The following is a 23,030-nucleotide window of genomic DNA, read 5'->3' on the forward strand; positions in this document are numbered from 1 at the left end:
AGCCAAACGCTTTACCGCTCAGCCACCGCGCCTCCTAAATTTATTGTTAATACTATAAAATTAGTTGGGTTTTTGTGTGTGTGTTTTTTTTTTTTGCAAAGTATCTTTTGAATAAAAAAACAACATGAAAAACTAAAACAAAACAAAACAAAAATTGTATTAAAGACTTCAATGGTACCTTATGTTTCTATTATACTTGAGACCCATTAATTAACAAATCGATAAAAGATTTTTTTTTCATTTCCACATTAACCTTGTAAACATATATACCCACAATTTATTAACTGCCACTTTTTCAAATCATTTGAAGTAATTTAATAAATAGTCTTTGGAAACCAAGCTCGACATTACAATTGATATTCTACTGAGTAGGATAAACACTGTAAGACATTCAGTCATGATAATTGATCTGTGTGAAGTCCTAAGGGCCCTTGTTCTTGTCATGATGTCGGATGTCAAAATCAGGGTCCCTTAAAGAGGTTAAGCCCCCCCCCCCCGGCCACCCACGGTCCCCACATCCCTAGCTACGACACTAGTCAGAGGACCGAAGAGAATAAAACATTATCTTCATATGTCATTATATTCTTATTTAACAACACCATATTGTCCACTTTTCATATTCAATGTAATAAACATAAATGTCAGTAGACTTCTCCCCAGTCAGGTCCTAGGGTATTCGCTCCTTTGATGTCAGTATCCAAGGATTTCTTATCAGCTTAGTCCTCGTCTGAGTCAGTGATGGAAGGTTCTGGAAGACTGTAGTTTTTCTCGAAGTGAACTTGAAGTCTGTGCATGCTTTCGTGATACTTGGAGTTGGCCTCAACAACTCGGCCTCGAATATAAGCTCTCTGGGCCGAGGCTTTTCTTGAAAAGGGCTTTACAGGTGGCTCTTGGTATAGTGGTCTATATCTAAAAGGATAAGTTCTTATGTAAGAACGGTTATACGTGTTGGCTGGATAGTCCGACAAGTAATCCACATCCCATGAGTTGGATAATGGAGGATGCAGTGATAGAGGCTTGGAGTGATGAGTGGGCGCCTCAGATTGAGGCTGCTGTAAGAGTTCATTGTCAGGTACAAATTCTGGAGGCGTCAACACTCTAATGGAGCTAATATCCTTTCCTCTCTGCAGTGCAGCTTTCTTCTCGAAGCTTTCTCTGTTTCTGTTGGCACAGCAAGGGCAGAGCAATCCTCTGTCTCCTCTTAAATCGTAGTACCGTGTGCCAAAATTGTAAGGGGAGGGAATAATGTTGGATTGTCTCGCTTGAGTGAGATATTCTTCTACTATGTTGTCTACAGGCCTGAAAGCGAAAATGAAACATTACAAAATAAAACATTATTTAGATCTACTTTGTATGCTACTAGTACTATCATAAGTACCAAATGGTCGTAAGTACTTCCGTGAAATACCATGTGTCATGCCTTTTCACAATCACAGTCAAGCTAAGTCACATCCTTTTATGTCATGACCTACTCAATTTTTTGTCATTTATCAATTCATCAGTCATACCACATCAAAACAACTGTCATTACGGTTGCACCGGAAACACACCCAGTCAATGCTTATTGTATACAATCTATGCTTTGTTACTTAAATATCCTCCTTTTTTTAAATCTTGTTTTTATCTTATTAACAATCCGTTTACTCTCTTATCTATTTGGTTTTATTTAATGTTATTGGTTACAATGTACTGCAGAGTTTCTCAACATTTTTCAGCCCCCAAAGTGTACCCCATGAGTATACATATTTAGGCAATTTTTTTTTCTTTTTAGTTTTTGTCTGATAGTACTTTTGATATTCGGCCGCATCCGGATACTTGTCTAGTAACTCAATATTTCGCTAAACTTTTAAAATGGTTATTTTACTTTTATTTCCATAAAAGACATTAATCAAACCACTTCCGCTCTATACATATTAATATTAATGAAGGAACTAAATATCATGCAATGATTTCTGGCCGGAGCCGAAAATGGCCGGACAGTAAAAAAAAGACCGGATATCATTCCTGATATCAGCTTCTGTGCAACCCAAAGTGACATATGTTTCATGTCATATCAAAACAACTAACAAGTCACATCAAAGCATCTATCATATCAAGTTAATCGTGTCAGGTCAAAATATACAGAAAGTGACATTTAACTCTTTCTCTCCTAACTGACGATACCAGCGTTGATTCCACCAGAATGAGGTAAATAATAACGAGAGAAAGAGTTAAAATTTGTCACATTAGGACTTACCCTTTCACATTCGGAGCTCGTTCCTTCAGCCTGACATCTCTTGGGGACTCGGCTGGCAGAGCCTTGACAAGTATTGGTTTGATGGGGTCTGAGATCCTTACAGTTTTAGAACCGTAGGGAATGATTTCAACTGGAACAAGACCTGAAACCTAAGTATCAATATTTTTGAATACAACATCAACATTGTCAGAAACTTGATTTAACCTTGCTGGTGCTAAATATAAGTGTATTTATGTCATCTATTAACTCTTTACATCCGCAATTATTTTTCCAAATTCGGACAGAATTTTGTTTTTCACATTTCTGCATTCTACCTTTGTTAAAATCAAACTTCATTAGCATTTCTGTTCGTCATCACAAAGCGTTACTTTTGGTATAGAATTCTAGGAGAATGCATATAACACAAATTATAGTTGATAAAACCAAAAATAACTTTAATTTAATGGGGTCAAAGCAACATTGTTAGTCGTTAATTAGTAGAGAAAGAGTTAAGTGTGAAGACCGCGGCTCCAGCGAGAGAGGCTGAAGGGGGAGGGCGATCGCAGAATTTCGTTTATGTGTGACATTGATATGGATTAACTCTTTCTCTCCGTAATTATTTATCACATTGTAGCGGAATCAACGTTGGTATCGTCAGTTAGGAGAGAAAGTGTTAATGTCTGGAGACTCGTTGGTTCTGTCACGATTTAATTTATAAACTATTGTTGGTCGGTCGTTGCCTTGTAGCCCCAAACAGCTAGTTCCAGTAAACCAATGCAGGCATCTTTTATTTGAAATAATTTCTCTGTGAACCAAAACTCTTATTACACTACACACAGATTTAACTTGAGATGAGATATAGATCTAATAGTAATGAGAAAAACTGATATTTAAACAGAATTTAACTCATAACCAAAAAGACGTCTCTATTCTTTCATGTCTCTATATCCTCTTTCGTTTTTTAACCTAAATTATGACAGATCCGCTCATGTTTCGTCATTCTACACTGCGCAGCCACCAACCAACCCCTTAACCCAGCGGTTCTCAACATTTTAAGCTCGGCGACCCCTTTTTTACAATCCCCCACTCTGCCGCGACCCCCCACCCCCATACACAAATACAGAATTGTAGGGTAGACGATAACAATCCATAATTTCGATGGTCTTAGGCGACCCCTGGCAAATGACCCACAGGTTGAGAACCCCTGCCTTAGCCACTCCTCACTGTCACGTAGGAAGCACACATCCTCCTCTTTAAAACAAGAATGTCTTCTCTCTTCTTACGTGCCAAATAAAGTCAGGTGATACCACAGGGAACAGAATAAGTTTACTACTTAATAGGTTAATAAAACTTACCTCTTTAATTGGTGTCAGTAATCGCAGTCTAGTTCTGTTCGATTTAGACTTTCGTTTTGACGACATTGTGGCTACAGAAATGTTCAAATATTTTAATGTTAAATATTGTTGAAACCGATATGACAAAACAACATCCATATTTAATATTGGAATAAATAAAATACAAACAACAATAATTTAAAAAAAAAAACTATATTAAATGGAACTGTATTAGTTAGTTTAAATCAATGCGTAAAAAATGTTTTAATAGATTTTTACCATCCGTAATAAATCTGAGCAATTTGGTAACATTTTCTTTTCAATTGTTTTTGTTTAGCGCGATATCAGTCACTTGTGTGGACCAGTTGTGGTAGGGGAAACAGGTGTTTTTTTTTTTTGTGTGAGAAAGTTTCCGTACTGGCTTTTTAAAAGGAATTCAGTTGTTTGACTTGTCTTCGAACTCGATGGCCGATACATAACAAACCGCCTTGAGCCCATCAACACACAGACAAAGTGAAACAAACGAGGCCGTAGAGGGGAGGAGTTCAGGTCAAAAGCAGGAAAAGAGGACAAAGTCTGCCTCCTATTGTCTTGGGCAATGTTAGATCACTAAATAACAAAATGGACGAACTTGATTGTTTCTGCAGACATGTCTACCGTGAAAGCTCGCTAATCTGTCTCACTGAAACATGGCTAAATGAAATTATTCCCGATGCATCAGTAGACTTGGATGCGTTCTTTTGTACAGAGCAGACAGGACAATAGATAGTGGCAAAACAAGAGGAGGAGGACTGGCCATTTATGTCAATAAAAAATATTGCTGTGTCAACAATATTTTAATCAAAACTAAAGTGTGTAAGACCGATATTGAACTACTATGTAACCTGTCGAGAGATTTTACACAATTTTACGTCATACTTGTGCATATACCACCCACAGCCAACACAGAGAAAGCAACAAAACATATACTAGGCATTTTGCGTCCGCCTGGGATTAAAAGTTCTGATGCTGCCCGACTAGTTATGGGAGATTTCAATCATCTTTCGTTAGCTCAACACTTGCTAGCATATACTCAAAATGTTAATCGTCCCACACGGCACGATAAAACCTTGGACATGTGTTATAGCAACATAAAAATGGCCTACACATCTCGAACGTCATTTCCTCTCGGAGAGTCGGACCACACAATGATCCATCTTACACGCACGTACAAACCGGTTTTAAAAACAACAAAACCCGAAGTCCAGTCCATCCAGTCATGGTCTGACCACGCTGTTTTACAGCTACAAAGGTGTCTGGAGCAAACAGATTGGGACATGTTTGTAAACAGCTGCCCAGACAGATGAACTTACCACAACTGTTAATTCGTACATCCAGTTCTGTGAAAACATGATTGTACCCGGTATCAAAGAAGAATATTAAAACATTCAGTAATAATAGACCCTGGATGACCAACATTAAAAATTAACATTCTGTCGTCATCGAGAAGTACATAGAAGTCTATTTATAACGCGCTGGTTATGATTGTGTATGTCTTAGTGTGTGAATGTCGTTCGTATGTGCATCTATATTGTTATTGTACAGTAGTTACGTTGAGGTTGTCAATTGTAGTCAAACCGAATTTCCATTTGATTGGATCAATTAAAGTTATCTTATCTTATCTTAATCCTCCTTAAGTTTAAATACTAGCCACTGAGCAATCGAAGTGCTTTTGAAAGTAGAAGGTTTTATAGTTTTGAAATTTTTTTTTACCTAATTCTCTACACAAGGTTTATCTCTTCCTAGCTAGTACAATCTCAATATTAAACAAAATTAATCAATTATCACTAGTTGATGGAATAATTGGTCAATATTTAGATCGATTCGTGCATTGTTAGAGATAATGAAATAATTTGTGCAAAGATTCAACTTGATCCGAGAATGAGAAGTGGGTTAAAATAACGTGTACTAAATGTGTACCAGACAGACAGACAAACAGACAGAATATGTTGATATAAATTTTGTCAAAAACATTGAGATTAAAATAGATTTTTAAATATAGGCCTATCTTTCGTTTACTGTGTGACTATTTAAACAAAGGAAAACTGTGCAATAAATATTATATAACAAAAGATAATTTAAAAAGGGAAAAAAACATTTAGCATATAATTAGGATTTTGAATTTTGAGATTTTTAGGGCGCTCCTGTGTCCACTCAACTCTAATGGGCACCTGGCTGTAATTGGCTCATGTTGCTGGTCGTTGTGCTGGCCACATGACACCCTGCTCGTTAACCGTTGGCCATTGAAACAGATGGCCTTATCATCTGCCCCATAGATAGCAGGGCTGAAAGGGGGAACTTTACTTTTACTTTTAGCAAAACAAATGTCTAATGTGTCCATATTTCAACAATATTTCGGGGAAAAAAAACATTAGCATAGAATGTCGATATTTGAAGACATTTATCTAATGTGTAAATATTAATGAAAAAGTATACATTAGCCTAGTGAATCTATATCAGCCTGTTTCATGACCTTGAGTGAAAAAGAAATTAGCAGAGAATCAATAATAGCATTGATTAAGTAAGTATCTTATAGATCTGTTAAACTAGACACATTGTGTCATTGAAGCATGTAAACTTGATCTACCTACTTGACATTCTTACCTTAAAATGGACGAAGTTTCTGGAATCTTCACATAATCCCGAGATAAAGAAATGGTACGTCACGTCAACACACGTATCATACAACAGTATATATCTTTCAAATAATAGATCTGTCGATCTTATTCGACTTCAGTAAATCAAATCTAACCAGGCGTCAACGCCGATCTTTCCATGTCTTGTATAAGTGACAGATTTATTTTTACAATACAAGCGTCCCCTACCTGATGATTAACTCCCTATTTCAAACACAATATCTTTTTTTTTTATTAGCTGTCCCATTCCAACACGCTAGAACTAAATCTATACCCTGAAGTGGTTGAGCTGTGTTGAGTCTTGGTGTGTTGCTGTGCTTTGTGTTGCGATAAGTTACACATTAGTTAGTGTGCGTTGGTCTATTTTGTGTGTGTTAGGAGAAGTTTTGAATGTGTGCTATATGTGTGTGATGTGTATGTGCGTGTGTATTCATTGTGTTAACGTGACTTTGTCAATGTGTATCTACGAGGCAATATAGAGACCTTTTTACACAATGCTTTTCATTCATGTAACATTATAGAGCCGTTGTTGGCGTGATCTATTATCATAAAGCTCTCATTTAAGATCAATCATATACATGATTATGTTTGTAAAAAATAAAAAATCTATGGAACTCATTAGTGACTCTTAAAATGTTGCATTGTTTCGAGGCTTTTTATCTGCAATCGATCGATATTTTTAACCTTGTTAAGCGTCCTTCGCAACGCGGGCTTTTTCTCGCAGCGCGGCGCAACACGGCACGAGATTTATCGGCAAGACCGCTATCAAACAAGCGAATCGACCTTTCAACCTTTCGTTCGCCCCGCAGCATAGAATCAATAACGAACAAATGGTTTAGTCGAGCGATTGAACTCTACTCAATACTCGCTCAATCTCTTCTTTTTACTCCGACTTCTTGAGGCGCTATATATTTAGACTGTGTTTTACGGACTAGTAGATCTAGTATATACAAAACTGACACGTCAGAAGAGGCTTGTTTTGTTCAGGCACTTGATTAAATAGAAATATCTGTCACTCATAGTCTGTCACTCATAGAAAACTTTTAAGTGAAATGTCTTCATTAAAAATAAAGATATTTAATAGACCCTTGTGGGTCGATTGACGATTTGCCAGGGGTCGCCAAAGATCATCGAAAAAATAAATTGTTTTTGTTTATTCTTCTATTGCTGTGTATATTTGCGGGGGGGGGGGGGGGTCGCGGCAGAGTGGGATATTGTAAAAAGGGGTCGACAAGCATAAAATGTTGAGAACCGCTTCCTTAGACTATTGTACACGTGATTTCTCCCGACACCCAAACTCGAAACAAGCTGAAATTTTATACAATTATTTCTTTTACCTGAAAAAAATAAGTACTAATTTAAAGAGAAAAACAATTAGTTAATCAACTATTGGTAATAAATTATTTTGTTTGGTATCTCGAACACTGGTAAGAAATTGTTATTGACTGAAGTGGTGGCATAAGGTGAACTAATTTAAGTCATTGGTTAACATACATGACTAAATTGACCTAGGAATACGCGTAGGACGAAATCTTGTTCTTTTTGAGTAACGTCTGTATTTTATAAGATAAGATAAGTCCCCTTTATAGGTCATCGTCTGAATTTTTCGTGAACTCAAACCTGATAAATAGGACAAGACTATAGAAACAATAAATAACTATACAATATTTCATATTCATAAGCTCTCCGCTAACGGAGTGGTTACCGTGTCGGCTTGAGAAGCCTGAGAAGGCTTGAGCCATTTGTTCGAGTTACGTCTTTCCCACTGTTTAAAAATTATTTTTATAAATGCTTTGTTATTGTTGTTACTGCTAGTCTAGAGTTTTTACAAATTTAATTACAGGACTGATTCAAACTAATTAATAAAAATACGCTTCTTGTTTAGTTCTCATACTGAGGCTAATCCGTGAAAAAGTTGGCCTGCATATTTATATTTACAATTTTACATTGTTACAGAGGTGTAACTATATTATGATTTAAAAAGTGAAGATAACCATGTTAGATAAAAAAAAAAACATAATCCAGTTTCTATTTCATCGTTTTAAAAAAAAAAAACATAATCCAGTTTCTATTTCATCGTAAAACTAAAGAGTCTCTATAATTTATACAATTAATTTTAATTTTAAAATTAACAGAGAATTGTTCCGTAGATGCTATTACAGATCATCTATGATTCAATTCATTTTTGTCTATGTTTAAAGGGAGTTAATTACACTGCAATATAATCATGTATCGTTTAACGATGCCAGAGTGTTTTCCCCTGCTGAAATAGATAAAGGAAAAGAAGCAAAACTGTTTGTTATCCCCCTTGGACCAAGAATTCAACTATCATCTTTAAAATACAAAAACAAAAAAAGCGACAAAAACTTATTTTTTCTTTCAAGACTCTAAACAGAAAATACAAAAATATTTGCTACTGAAGTAGCTAACAACTGTAATGAGCAGCTAACGACCCACCAAAGCAGAAAACACTGTACTCATGTATTGTCATAGTTTGCAGCCGATGAAAACTTCTGACCTTACCGGTATGTGTTTTTACTTTGGTCCAGCAGGGGTTCATATAAAAACATGTCTTTATCTCTACTGAGAGGCATGTACATACATTGTAATATGCTTAAAATTTGCTTGGACTGCACAATAGGCGCAAAGTTGTGAAGGTCCAGAGCCAAAAATTTAACAATGATGAACAGACACCACACGTGGCCTATAACACGAATACGAGTGACGTATAGAGTGCAATAGTTAAGAACAATGAGAATCTTTATTATCCATCAGGCAATTTGTCTAACAATGTGTGCATTGCACCAAACAAAACATTGGGTTGGCGGGAGATGAAGCTAAAGAAAGGGTGAAACATGAGAGATGGTGAGGACTGGAACAAGGGAACAGAGGAGGGCCTGAGCAGTGCGCGAGGCCCTGGCCGAGGGTCATATCAGAGTCATGATCAATTGTACGATGGGCAAACGTTGACAAAACATTCTCTTTATCGCGTGATCTGGCGCAGTTTTTTTTATTCGTAAAGGGAGTTAACTGCATTTAATGTTTCAATGTTTCAAACGATTGTGTACCTTGATTTACTATTCTGTCTAAACTCACACATTTATCAATTTTGTTTCATACTAAATCGGAAACGGGTGACACTTGACGACGATAGTTGTAGTAACGTAGAAAATTAGGGCGTTCGCTTAAAAAAACAACAATCGACTATAAAACTTTTTATTTTAATAAGCACTTCAATAGCTCAGTGGCAAAACCAAACATTATAACAACTGGACAGTACGCTGTAAATGACTTATTAGTGATAAAAAAATGAAAAGTTCTCCTTTTTGACCATGCCACGCATTAGGCAGACGTTTTTTGTGGCCTACAGTTAACTAGGGTGTCGTGTGACCAGTACAACGACGAACCACCTTTACATTTCCCCAACGAGTGTCAGGTACCCATTAGAGCTGGGTGGATCCAGAGGCCCCCCTAAAGATTCGAAACTAAAAAAAAAATCCCAGTAATCACCAGGATACGAAACCTGGAGCTCTCGGTGTGGAAGCCAAGCGCTTGACCACTCGTCGTTCCACCAAAGCAGCCTCTGAACAGATCTCCAATTTGGCAACCTCCCCAGACAACTATACATAAATTTAGCGATAGCTTTTGTTGGAAGCTCTAGTGTTACATGTCATGTTGGCAGAGCTCAAAGTCATAAAAAAATAAACTCTTTCCAGCATGGGATGATAGCCACTGGCAATGTAAAAGTTCCCTTCAGACTTTGCGATCTATGGGGCAGATGATGTAAAGGTCATCAGTTTCTGCGGCTCACGATTAACGAGGGTGTCATGTGGCAAGCACAACGACCAACCGCCTTTACCTTACCCCAACTAATGTCAAGAAGACCTACCCGTTCTTCACCAGGATTCGAACCTGGGACTCCCTAGCGCTTTACTGCTCAGCCACCGCGCCTCTTTAGCCACTGGTAATGCAATAACCTTAAAAGTTTCACGAAAATGTACAGCCATATCACGAAGGCTACGTAAAAATCTGAGTCTTTAACTCTTTCTCTCCGTAATTATTTACCACATTCTGGTGGAAACAACGTTGGTCTCGTCAGTTAGGAGAGAAAGAGTTAACCATGCGACTGGACAATTTTAAAATATCAAAGTTTCACCAGGGTGCCACACATCGTAATGATCCAATAGCCTAACCCACATGTCCCTGGTTTGGACCCTCGTATCTAACCTGTCTGTCAGCAGTCTTCATGACACGATAACACTAGGACATGTGTCTCGCGGTCAGAGCCTTGTGTCGGAGAGAGGGACTGTCGATTACCCCTGGTGAGGCGTTCCTTCTAATAAGGTCAACAAGTCATCATGGCATATCGCTAGTCAAGAAAATCGGACACAAGTTAAAATGTTATATATATATACATACCAAATAAATACATTTTTAAAGAGTACTATTAGGTTGTACCAGTCAACGATTTCAATTGAGATATATTCACGCGAGTTGAGTACGTTTTTTGACATTAAATGTCAAGTGGCATTACTATAATAAGGTGGTAGCATAATATAGCAAATGATATGATAATATTAACATGAAGTAGCATTCAATGTCAAATGTCAATATAACAATCTGTTATCATTATAAAACTTTTATAACTTTATATCTTGAGTCATTCATCATCACTCCTTTGAGTTCCTCATGGAACATAGGGCCTCGACTAAAAACACGCCACTCTCCACGGTCTCTTGCTAGCTTTTTGATGGTGTCCCAGCTCTTCCCGGTCTTCTCTGCTTCTTCAAGTACACTGCGTCGCCATGTTCTTTTTGGTCTTCCTCTGCGTCTTGTTCCCTGGGGGTTCCACTCTAAGGCCTGCCTAGCTCTGTTGCTGGTATCTTTTCTAAGGGTGTGACCAATCCATCTCCACTTCCTCTCTAAGATCTGCATCTTGAGTCGAACAACGTAAATTGATCCAACATAGCTCTGTAACGTAAGAAGTATGTTTAAATCACATTTACATGTATATTATAAACTACATGCGTTGACATACTCCTTATAGACCAACCACGTGACACCCTGCTCGTTAACCGTTGGCCAAAGAAGGAAATGACCTGTAGACCTCATGGCCTGAAAGGTGAATTTAGTTTACTTTTACTATGCTCTAAGTATGAAAAAAAATAAATAATTAAAATCTTCCCAATCTCGTAAGTTTATTTAGTCTAGATCTATTATCAAGAAAAACATAAAAAAAATAATTAAAAAAGCTTATATCAAGTGTAATTGTATCAATTAGTTTAGATATGTCATGTAAATAAATTTGTATTAGATCTGAATTAACTATTCCAACGTGAAATTAGAAACAAAATGTTTACCAATTGTTTTTTTTTTGCTTAGCGCAATTTCATGCTTATAGCAATGATCCTGTCCCTTGACTGAAGCAGTTGGGAAATGGAGGGGGAGGGGGTGAGAAGTTGGTATCTGGGTGAATGTTACGGTGATCGCTATCTAAATGCATATTTTTAAAAAGTAGTACGACTTGAATTAAAACTCACGGCTCAAGCCTTCTCAAGGGGATTAATTACATTTATACCACCATATCTGTCAATAAAAATTTCTTTCCCTTGTATAATACCAAATAAAATAAGTAATTACCAATAGTTAATTAACAAACTGTTGTTGTTGTTTTTTTTTTAAATTTATTTATGTATTCGAGTTTGTCAGGTGCAAGAAATAATTTTGCAAAATTTTAACTTGATCTGAGGTTGGGTGTGGGAGAAATAACGTGTACAAACTTTTTACCAGACAGAGTGAGTTTATAACCCTAACCCTTATCCTCAACAAACCAGTCCAAGGGCCCGTATCTAAAAAATGCAGTCTAAGGGCCCCGTATCTCAACAATGCAGTCTAAGGGCCCCATGTCTCACCAATCCAGTCTAAGGGCCCTGTGTCTCAACAATGCAGTATAAGGGCCCGTGTCTCAACAATTCAGTCTAAGGGCCCCATGTCTCAACAATCCAGTCTAAGGGCACCGTGTCTCAACAATGCAGTCTAAGGGCCCCATGTGTCAACAATGCAGTCTAAGGGCCCCGTGTCTCAACAATCCAGTCTAAGAGCCCCATGTCTCAACAATGCAGCCTAAGGGCCCCGTGTCTCAACAATGCAGTCTAAGAGCCCCGTGTCTCAACAATGCAGTCTAAGGGCCCCGTGTCTCAACAATCCAGTCTAAGGGCCCCGTGTCTCAACAATGCAGATTAAGGGCCCCGTGTCTTAACAATCCAGTCTAAGGGCCCCGTGTTTCAACAATGCAGTCTAAGGGCCCCGTGTCTCAACAATTCAGTCTAAGGTCCTCATGTCTCAACAATGCAGACTAAGGGCCCCGTGTCTCAACAATGCAGTCTAAGGTCCCCGTTTCTCAACAATCCAGTCTAAGGGCCCCGTGTCTCAACAATGCAGTCTAAGGGCCCGGTGTCTCAACAATGCAGTCTAAGGGCCCCGTGTCTCAACAATGCAGTCTAAGGGCCCAGTGTCTTAACAATGCAGTCTAAGGGCCCCCTGTCTCAACAATGAAGTCTAAGGGCCCCGTCTCTCAACAATGAAGTCTAAGGGCCCTGTGTCTCAACAATGCAGTCTAAGGGCCCCGTGTCTCAACAATCCAGTCTAAGGGCCCCGTGTCTCAACAATGCAGTCTAAGGGCCCCGTGTCTCAACAATGCAGTCTAAGGGCCCCGTGTCTCAACAATGCAGTCTAAGGGCCCCGTTTCTCAACAATGCAGTCTAAGGGCCCCGTGTCTCAACTAAGCAGTCTGAGGACCCCGTGAGAACGGCTTGTAATAGTATTGCTGAAATGTTATGGTGTCATTTTATGTTAGTTTATAAAGAGTAAACCAAAGCGTAGACTTTGTATATGGGAAGGACTCTGTGTCGTCATGGGCGTGGCCTACGAGGTTTACGGCTGTGTTGTTTTATCACTTGTGTTTAACTTTCTTACGCCTGTGTTTATAGCGTGAGTAAATATGTCGGCGTTACATGTAACTCAAAACAAAACAAAAACAAGAACTACGGATTTTATCTTTTATTTTTTTTTCTTAAGGGACTGTTCATATGTTGGGGCCTAGCCGTGGGAAATTTAATGTCTGCAATTTTCACTTCTTTTAAAAGTAGCCTCCCTTAAATTAGTTGTTTTTTTTTTTTTTTCACTAAATATTAATCAAATGTTTTAAAGTTGTCAGCTCAAATATCAAAAGTTCTGAACTAAAGGCTACCGATACAATGATGCCTACCTCCTATCAGACGTAATGTTCAGTTCAAACATAAATGCCTGCGATTGCTCGTATCACTAGCACGAGAATGTAGTCGCCTGTCTGAATATGTAGTTTAGTTTATAAACACTGAACCATAATCTTCAAATACAAAAACAAAACTTAATAAAATACTCTGAAAGACACAAAGACACAAAGATAAAGGCACATTTCTCGTCCCATATGCTAGGACAAATTTGTACAAATACTCCTTCTTCCCTAGTGCTATTAGAGCATGGAATGGGTTGCCTGAGCTAGCCAGGAAAACCAGTGACTTGGCAGAATTTAGATCATTGGTTAATATGCATGACTGAATACATGACGCGTAGGACGTAATCATCTTCTTTTTTTGAAGTAACGTCTTTATTATATAAGAATAGATAAGATTTAGTTCCTAGTTCTATTATTTAGCTGATCGTTCTATGAGTTAGCCTTTTTATTATAGTAGTTAGTTAATTAATCTAGCAGCTTGCTAATTATTCTAGTAGTTTGATATTAAAAGTAGTAGATTACTATTAGCTGTAGTAGTTTACTTTGTTTTTAGTTGTTGTTTTTTTTTAAATTTTGATAGTCACTAATTAGTCTTGTATTAAGCTGCCTGGTCGTGTGGTTTGCGCTCTGGACTGTCGTTTGGATTTATCCATGGTCCCGGTTTCAAACCCTGCCCGCTCCCATCCCCCGTCGTCCTGCGGGAGGTTTGGACTAGGAAGTAAACTATCTTCAACTCTGAAGGAACATCCAAAATATGTAAAACATTTTACAAACATTTTACAATTTTAATTAAAAGTGTCGGTGTCCCTCCATGATTTGAGTCACACGGTGTTGTCAACACCCCTTCCCCACTAAGTATTATAATAGATCCATTGCTTGGTGATGGACTAATCCTGTCCCACATGTGTGCAGTCACATTCACCAGCGGACCTCTGTATGATTTCCATACCTGCGAAGAAGAATGTCATGTGACTCAACATCACGTGACTCAAACGTCATACACTTAGGCGCCGAGTAAACAGGAGTGAGGGAGAGTGAGAGAGAGAGAGAGAGAGAGAGAGAGAGAGAGGAGAGAAGGAGATAGGAAAAGACGGAGTGATTAGGAGGGGAAAAAGAAATGGAGAGGAAGATAGGGAGGTGGAGGGGAGGAAGAAAAAGGAAGAGAGGAGGGAGGTCGAGAAAGAGGGAGTGAAGAGAGAGGGAGGTAAAAAGGAAGAGAGGAGGGAGGTCGAGAAAGAGGGAGTGAAGAGAGAGGGAGGTAAAAAAGGAGAGAGGTCAGATTGATATAGGGAGAGTAAAAGAAGGAGCAAAAAGAGAAGTAAGGAGATTGAGAGAGAGAGAGAGAGAGAGAGAGAGAGACTGCTCCTCCTACAGCCTACACATCAGGGAAAATACATCACAAAGACGGCTCTGTGGGCGCCGTTGTCGTAAAAAAGGCTTGCATAAACAGATGTCGTTATTGTTGATGACTATAGTTTTATATTTGACATTACCAAATCTACACAATGTCAACATTGCTAAACACAGATTTCATTCTGTTGACTTGACCTCTGTAACAAGTGTATATATGTTGAATGGCGTTGACTATTTAGTTTACAAGGTAATCTCTCACTGTTGTTTAAAACAAAAATTATGTGTTGACACATTGAGATTTGCATACTAGACTTAAGTTTCAACCCTTAAAAATATTAACTTTTACCAAAAAAGAAAAGTTAAAGAAAAGAATCATACAGAGGAAATGTATCTTTATATGTAAGCGTCATAGGGTTTTATCATGTATTATTTATTTGTATCATACGGAAGCTGTTTTCCACTGCTTAACTCCGTCCATAGTGACAGTCGTGCAAGGATTGTCTGTCCATGGTCAAGGTTATTTGCTTGCTGTCAGCGCAATGACAAACTATTAGGAGTCTAATTTGTCTAGCACAGCTGAACAGGCTGCCTGCTCTTCCGGTATGTGCGCTGAACCGAGACCATCGTTACAGAAGGCCTCAACACAGACCTGCAACGCCAGAGCCTGTAGGCAGATTAGACCAAGAGCTGGTCGCCACGTCGTACAGACCTGTGACTTTTAAACGAGCTATTAAACTATTAAACTGCCCACAGGTTGTGAAGTTGTAGGTCAGTGTCCAGGCCTTCTATAACGTCACGATGGTCCTGGGTTCACACCCTTCCCCCCCCCCTGCTATCCCCCGTCGTCCTGCGGGAGTTTTGGGCTAGGATGTATATTATTTTTAATTGATGGAAAACCATTTTACAGACTTTTCAAAACTATCCCTGTTCCAAGGTACAAGGCATAAGAACAAACTCTAAATAGACTGAGTTGCAAGATCATCAATTCGCCAACAGTGCTTTTTTTTTATTTCTTCAAGAAGGTCGTTTCTCACGAACTTCTCAAAATTGTCTTGCTATTGAAGGCAGTGTAATTAGACATACCTTGGCTTCTTTAAGTTCAAAGTAACATTTAAAAGACAATTTGGAGATTTATTAAGTCTTTAAATTTTGATTTTCATCAAGTCTGTTAGTAGAGCTCGACCCTCTTCAATTATATAGACGTTCTATAGACGTTACTAAAGTACGTCTTATCTTTGAGAGCACGTTTCTTATTGTTTTGTTTTTATAAAAATCTTAACGGCAAATGTTATTAAGTTATATTTTTTTTCTCGCTAGTGCATTATTTTTTTGCACGCATCAAATAAATTGCGATTGCATGTTTCACCAGGTAGCTCATTGCCTAGCTACGTGTGATGAGTTCTGTTTATTTATTACTTGGTATTTCTTGTAATATTGGTTACGGTTCAAACAGAATCATCTTGCCGGAGATTACTGAAATGACTTGATAACACACCGAAGAAACATCTGTGTTCTCTTCTAATCTCTTCATTTAACTTCTTTAAATTACACGCATAAGTGGATTCTCTATTTAATAACAACTCAAAAGTAAAGTAGCAATTATACATAAAACACTGAACCATAATCTTCAAATACAAAACAAAATTTAATAAAATACTCTGAAAGACACAAAGATAAAGGCACAATCCTCGTCCCATATGCTAGGACAAATTTGTACAAATACTCCTTCTTCCCTAGTGCTATTAGAGCATGGAATGGGTTGCCTGAGCCAGCCAGGAAAACCAGTGACTTGGCAGAATTTTAAGTCATTGGTTAATAATGCAAATTTAATTAATGTAACTTTAACTTTTGGACCGCAAACGTTTAAACATAAGACCGTTACTATCTTAAAGTTGGTTACTATTCGAGGACCTGTTACAATGAGAGGACCCCGACTAACAGACTTTCCCCTAATTTATAATTTTTTAAACCGTACTTTCCAGAATCATACAATCTTCTACCCTAATTATTTTATTAACTGTGACCTTCTAGAAACCGACGTATGCTATTTTTTCCCTTAACCTCTTTCTCTGATTAGATGACTATAATTAACGTGTGTTTGTTCTGGACTTATTTGACCTGATCTCGGTTTCTAGAAACAGATCGAACTAGGTCACAGCGTCGATTCTTGACAGCACCCTTATGTAAAATAAAAATAAATGTGTTTCGGCTTAAGCAAAATAAAAAAAAAAGAAACAATTATGAAATGCTGCCTTGCCTAGAGAGACATACACTTTTTAACATTAAGCATTGTTAAGATCTTTATTTGACTGAAATGATTTTCTTCTTTCTTTGTATCTGGAACACATACAGTGCTCACTGGACTACTGGTCTACTTATTGCCTACTAAAAATCACAAGATAAAGATAAAACGTTCCCCTTTCAGACCATGTGATCTGTAGGATAGATGATACCGTTTCTTTGGCCAACGGTTAACGAGCAGGGTGTTATGTGGCCAGCACAAAAACCAACCGCCTTTACTTTTCCCCAACTAAAGTCAGGTAGCCATTAGAGTTGGGTGAACACAGGAGCGCCCTAAAAATCCCGAAATTCAAAATCCCAGTCATTAACGAGGTTCGAACCCAGGACCCCAGGTTTGAAATCCAAGCGTCTAACCACTCAGCCACCCCACCCCAAAATGAAGATAAGTTACAGAATATACCAAGCCCCATGTCCAGACTCTGTTAACGACGCCATTTGGGATCAGAACATCGTGGTGAAGAGAGGACTGCCTGGCTAATTTTTTTTCAATATTGGAAGCATGACATTGTTTATCGTCATGCAAATTTGGAACACCAAAAAAAATTCAGATTTTTTTTTTTATAAATAATACTTTTTCTTTTTTTCATAACCACAATAGAAACACATAGTACGCTCACTTTGTATTCCCCCTCTTGAAAAAAAAATCCTTAAAATTAACCTGCTTGACAATTGTCTACATAAGAATGTTAAAACTATTTCTGCCTTGAAACTTGATTCTAGCCGTACATGGCACTTTCAAACTCTTACACCGTGAGTGCTACATAGTTGAGAGAGTTTAATGAGTACCTAAAGCCTGTACTCACTCGCGGTCTCAGTGATAAAGAGTCCACTATCATTTGGCAACGATTAAAAAAAAAAACGACGGCGCTGAATCTGAACACCTACCTCTGCCACCTGGTGAAGACGTACAATTTATGACTTCTACTTGGGAGAGTGCGGTGGTCTTGACAGTTCAACAGTTAACACCACAACTAATTCAACTAGTAAAAATCTTAGCTTCTTTTTTTTTAACTCACCAGAAGAACTAAAAGTGAGCCTATGATAATGACAGTACTATTAATTTAATGATACCGTCAAAATCTTGATAGAATGTATAGTATCTATTTCTACCTGTCCAGGTAGTAGCAACATCGACCCTTCTATGTGACCCTCTTCCCCCCCACCCCTCCAACATCATCCCCCCCCCCCGACAAGAACGTTCTAACACTAAATCTAACACTATGCTTTATTCTCTTCGGTCCTCTGACCAGTGGCTAGCTAAGGATTTGAGGTCCTGGGACGCTTGACCTCTTTAAGGCCCATGACCATTTTGACATTCGAAATCGTGACATGAGATAATGCTTAATATCTAATGTAAGAACAAATTTCGGAAGTTCATTAAGGTCCCCCCCCCCCTCATTTGGCCCCCCTTTCCACCACCCCAGCTACGCCACTGTCCAAAGGGCCCCCATTTTGTTTGTACTATTAGTCTTCTTACAAGTCTAGAGCACGTGACTTCTCAGGCATCTCTAAACGGAATTCGGACTTCAAAAAGATTAGGAGACAGGGTTTCCTTTTCCTGCCCGCAGTATGGAGGAGGAGGGGGGGGGTGACACCGTGAATCAAATAAGGGCGATGCATTGTTACCTGAGCAAGCTAACTGCCATTGAATATAAACATAAAATGTTGATACATTGCTTAATTAATTATCAAACTTAAATTAGAATGTCCAATCTCTCATTGTTTCTATTAATTGATAATAAATAGTAGATATAGTTCAAACATGGAAGATTATAAACAACTTGAAACTTAGGTAATTTGACCTGGAACTAATCTAAACACAGAATGCTGTAAGTATGAAGAAATTTGCAAATAGAGTAAATCGCGATTCTCCAGACTCATAGAAACGGAATTCGGTCCTTAGTAACTTAAAACGGTACTAACCTCAAAACAGAAAAGGTTTAAATGCTAGCTAAACATTCATTAACACAAATCGAAGTAAACTTGATATGATAGCTCAAAACAAGAACTTGCTTTCATATGCATTCACCTCAACACTAAGTAACCCAAACGTAGGGAAGACTAAACATGGAAATGTCCATGCAGGAAGAAAACTAAACTGGTTGTGGCCTTCACAAGGATTTAGGTCTGATGGTGTTGTATGCGCTTCATGTTCTCTGGTCGCCGGGTCCGAACAATGCTAGCCGCAATCCTCGGCCGTTTGAACTAGGATGAAAAATAGTCCATTCTGAATCTTGAAAAATTGTAAATTGCCTATAAGGTCCCTTTCAGACCTTGCTATCTATTGGGCAGATGATGTACAATGTTTCTTAGGTCAACGGTTACCGAAGGTGTCATGAGGCCAGCACAATGACTAACCACCTTTATTTTCCCCAACTAGAATGAGGTATCCATTATAGTTGGGTGGGCTCAAGGGAGTCGTTAATACTTCGAAATGAAAAATCCAAGTCTTTACTGCGATATGTACCTAGGACCTATCGGTAAGAAGCCAAAGCTTTACTACTCAGCCACCAAGTCTCAATATTGCTTACGAAGGTTCGTATATATTCACATCAGGTATATCTAGTTATGGCTTGAAGTAAACGACAGACAGACAGACAAACGTAATTATCATGTCCATAAATGTATATATTTTTAAACCTTTTAATGTAGCAATTTCCACGACTGCAGAATTCCCACATTCCCCGGTCAAGTGAATACACTTTAATTAAATTTTCATTTCTTCCGTGGAAAGCCAATGTAAATATGTTCAAGGGAAAGAACTGTAAAAAAAAAAAAAACCAGGGAAAGCCATTAACTTCTGTTCATATGTGGTCGTCCCAGTATTCAGTTTGCATTCCCTAACCCACCAGAGACTTACGTTTAATTAATTAAGTTAAAAAAGAGTCACTCAAGAAGCACACACAAAAAAACACACACAAAATGAATGCGCAGTAATGGTTTGCTTAGCCGTTCATTCACTTCAACTAATCAGATATGTACGCCGCTACTTATTTACTTGTTGACAAAGATTTTCTTTAACAGCCCCATTTACTAAACTAAGTGCCATAGTGGCAACCGTACAAACCGATAAATGAACTGACATTCCTTATGATCGTACCAATGTCAAATTATTGTCTGAATCGCTGCGGAATGGCCTGTATTTAAGACATCGGCAGCAGTTACTAAGTCTGCAAACAGATCTAGGACGTCTTGATCAGAACTTAAGATCACGCATGCAGATTATTACGTCCAAACCCCAGAAGTCCTGCGGCTAAGGGAGGGGGGCGGGCAAGTTCGATCCCGGTACCATCGAAACGACATTCAGGAGTGCATACCACAAGACCAAGTATTATCAGAGGCGCAGCAAGAGGAAGGCAAGGTGTGCAAGATGCCCCAGGCACCATCCTCAGGGGGCGCCTCACGCAGAAAGGTTCCAGAAAAAAATAAAATTGTTGAGATATTTATATATATTTAGGGTTATTTGTATTATATTATTGTTTAATCATTTTTTTAATTCGCCTATATATCTTTGTGATGGCTATTAAAAAGGAAGGGGGAAATTAAATTAATTTTTGGTTTTATAATTTGTGTTACATAAAAAGAGCATGCATTCTTCTATAATTATATCTTCCTTATATAACATTTTTTGATTACATACAAAAAAGTTATTGAAGATTAATCATAACAGGGTAGTGAAACACAAATGAGCAAAATGAATAATTCCATTGGAACGTGGAAAATAATTACGGAGAGAAAGAGTTAATGACATCATTCATATGCTATGTAGATTTTCCGGCGATACCAAAGCCTATCCTAACTGTCCCAACAATACATGCTAATAATAATTTCTACTTTTTCAAATTCCTGCAACGCTTGTTTCTATGAAATACCTGTTTCTTAAACATTTCTATTTCTAAAACATACCTGCTTCTATAATATACGTGCTTATCTAATCTTATGTAATACAGACGTTACTTCAAAAAAGAAGATGATTACGTCCTACGCGTCATGCATTTATCTTATCTTATCTTATATAATACAGACGTTACTTCAAAAAAGAAGATGATTACGTCCTACGCGTCATGCATTTAGTCATGCATATTAACCAATGACTTAAATTCAGCCAAGTCACTGGTTTTTCTGGCTAGCTCAGGCAACCCATTCCATGCTCTAATAGCACTAGGGAAGAAGGAGTATTTGTACAAATTTGTCCTAGCATATGGGACGAGGAATGTGCCTTTATCTTTGTGTCTTTCAGAGTATTTTATTAAATTTTGTTTTTGTATTTGAAGATTATGATTCAGTGTTTTATGTATAATGGCTACTTTACTTTTGAGCCTTCTGTCCTGAAGGCTTTGTAAATTTAGTGATTTTACTAAAGGTGTTACTCTAGTCCAATGTGAATATTCGTTTGTTATGAATCTCACTGCTCTATTTTGTGTCTGTTCCAGTTTCTTAATGTTTTCTTGAGTTGAGGGGTCCCAAACGGAGGATGCGTATTCTATTATTGGCCTAACCAAGGTTAAGTAACATTTTAGTTTTATGTTCTTATTTGATTTATAGAAATTTTGCTTCTATAATATACATGCTTCTAAAACATACCTGCTTCTAAAGCATACCTTCTTCTAAAATCTACCTGCTTCTAAAACCTACCTGCTTTAAAAATATACCTTCTTGTAAAGCATACCTGGTTCTAAAACATACCTGATTCTAAAACATACATGCTCTCTACAATATTTGTATTTAAAACTACCTGCTATCTACTTTTTGTTTCCCATTTATTTTAAATATTACCTATTATATCCTTCCGATATTATATCAGGTATTAATGTGTAAGCTCCAGATTGTTACACTTTATATTGCCTATAAAAAAAGCTAAAAACTTTGTACTATACACAAATACATACAGAATTTGTTGACTTTGAACCTTGTCGTTAGCCAAGTAGTCTATCAAAGATCCTAACATTCTCTTTCATTTTCTTTTTAGGTGTTTACTTCAAGACGGTTCAAACAGACTCGACATTGTCTTTGGTTTCCATCCGTGCTTCTTAGTTCCTCTAGGTCGCTCTTTAGCTTCTTAGTTCCTCTAGGTCACTCTTTAGCTTCTTAGTTCCTCTAGGTCACTCTTTAGCTTCTTAGTTCCTCTAGGTCGCTCTTTAGCTTCTTAGTTCCTGTAGGTCGCTCTTTAGCTTCTTAGTTCCTCTAGGTCGCTCTTTAGCTTCTTAGTTCCTCTAGGTCGCTCTTTAGACGCTCGCGCATTTTAAAACAAACAATTCTTTTTGAAATAAACAAAACAAAGAATGTCTAAGGGAAAGAACTCCTCACTTTAAAATTATATCTCAGTGATGTAGAAGTTATTTCCTTTATTTTACACCTCACAATATAAATTACTAGTCTACCCGCGGCGCAGCATACTCCGCTATTTGTCGCCAGAGTTCTCAATATTCGCAAAATAAATAAATTACAGCCATCTTGCGAAGTCTAGAGAGCAACAGTTTCGTCGATGACATTTTCCCAGAAATAAGCGACTGATAGAAATAAACAATTCCCTGATGCAGGAATTTTGACTATATTGAAAGACCTGTTGACTCCACGAAATATATGTGAAGCGGTGGCCATGGTTAGGAAACGAAGGGCAATACGAAGGGGCAAAATCAAAACAAAGCTACAGAAAACGTTCTACTATTTTAATGACACCAGGTATTGACGTGTGTAAAAAAAAATAAAAAAAAATACACACATAAATGTAATCAAATATAGAATATATAAAGAGAAAGATTGCTTGTTTCCCCCCCCCCCCTCTTTTTTTTTTCCGCTGTGATCTCTGTCGCGTGAGAGTTACGTGGGGTAACTCTAGTCCAACTTTCAAAAATAAAAGATTTATTTTTCCATGA

General features: G+C 37.8%; 2 protein-coding genes across 2 annotated transcripts in view; one reads left to right on the forward strand and one right to left on the reverse strand.

Annotated features, from left to right (window-relative positions):
• The window catches only part of LOC106067993 (2-iminobutanoate/2-iminopropanoate deaminase-like), a 434,175-nt gene that overhangs the window by 122,340 nt on the left and 288,805 nt on the right, over nucleotides 1-23,030 (forward strand). The gene's annotated exons all lie outside the window — the stretch shown is intronic.
• LOC106080312 (uncharacterized) lies at nucleotides 139-6,701 on the reverse strand. Its single transcript, XM_056030635.1, has 4 exons — nucleotides 6,193-6,701; nucleotides 3,571-3,641; nucleotides 2,237-2,385; nucleotides 139-1,299 (listed from the first exon to the last, which is right to left on the reverse strand). The coding sequence occupies exons 2-4, from the start codon at nucleotides 3,634-3,636 to the stop codon at nucleotides 717-719; spliced, it is 798 nt and encodes a 265-aa protein (XP_055886610.1). The 5' UTR covers nucleotides 3,637-3,641; nucleotides 6,193-6,701; the 3' UTR covers nucleotides 139-716.

Source organism: Biomphalaria glabrata, chromosome 5, assembly GCF_947242115.1.
Source record: "Biomphalaria glabrata chromosome 5, xgBioGlab47.1, whole genome shotgun sequence".
In the NCBI taxonomy this organism is placed as follows: Eukaryota; Metazoa; Mollusca; class Gastropoda; family Planorbidae; genus Biomphalaria; species Biomphalaria glabrata.

Coding starts and splice junctions, on each gene's coding strand:
- LOC106080312 (XM_056030635.1), bottom strand. CDS start 3,636: ATGTCGTCAAAACGAAAGTCTAAATCGAACAGAACTAGACTGCGATTA. Junction 2,386..3,570: donor TACTGACACCAATTAAAGAG/GTAAGTTTTATT, acceptor ATTGATACTTAG/GTTTCAGGTCTTGTTCCAGT. Junction 1,300..2,236: donor CGAGCTCCGAATGTGAAAGG/GTAAGTCCTAAT, acceptor TTTCGCTTTCAG/GCCTGTAGACAACATAGTAG.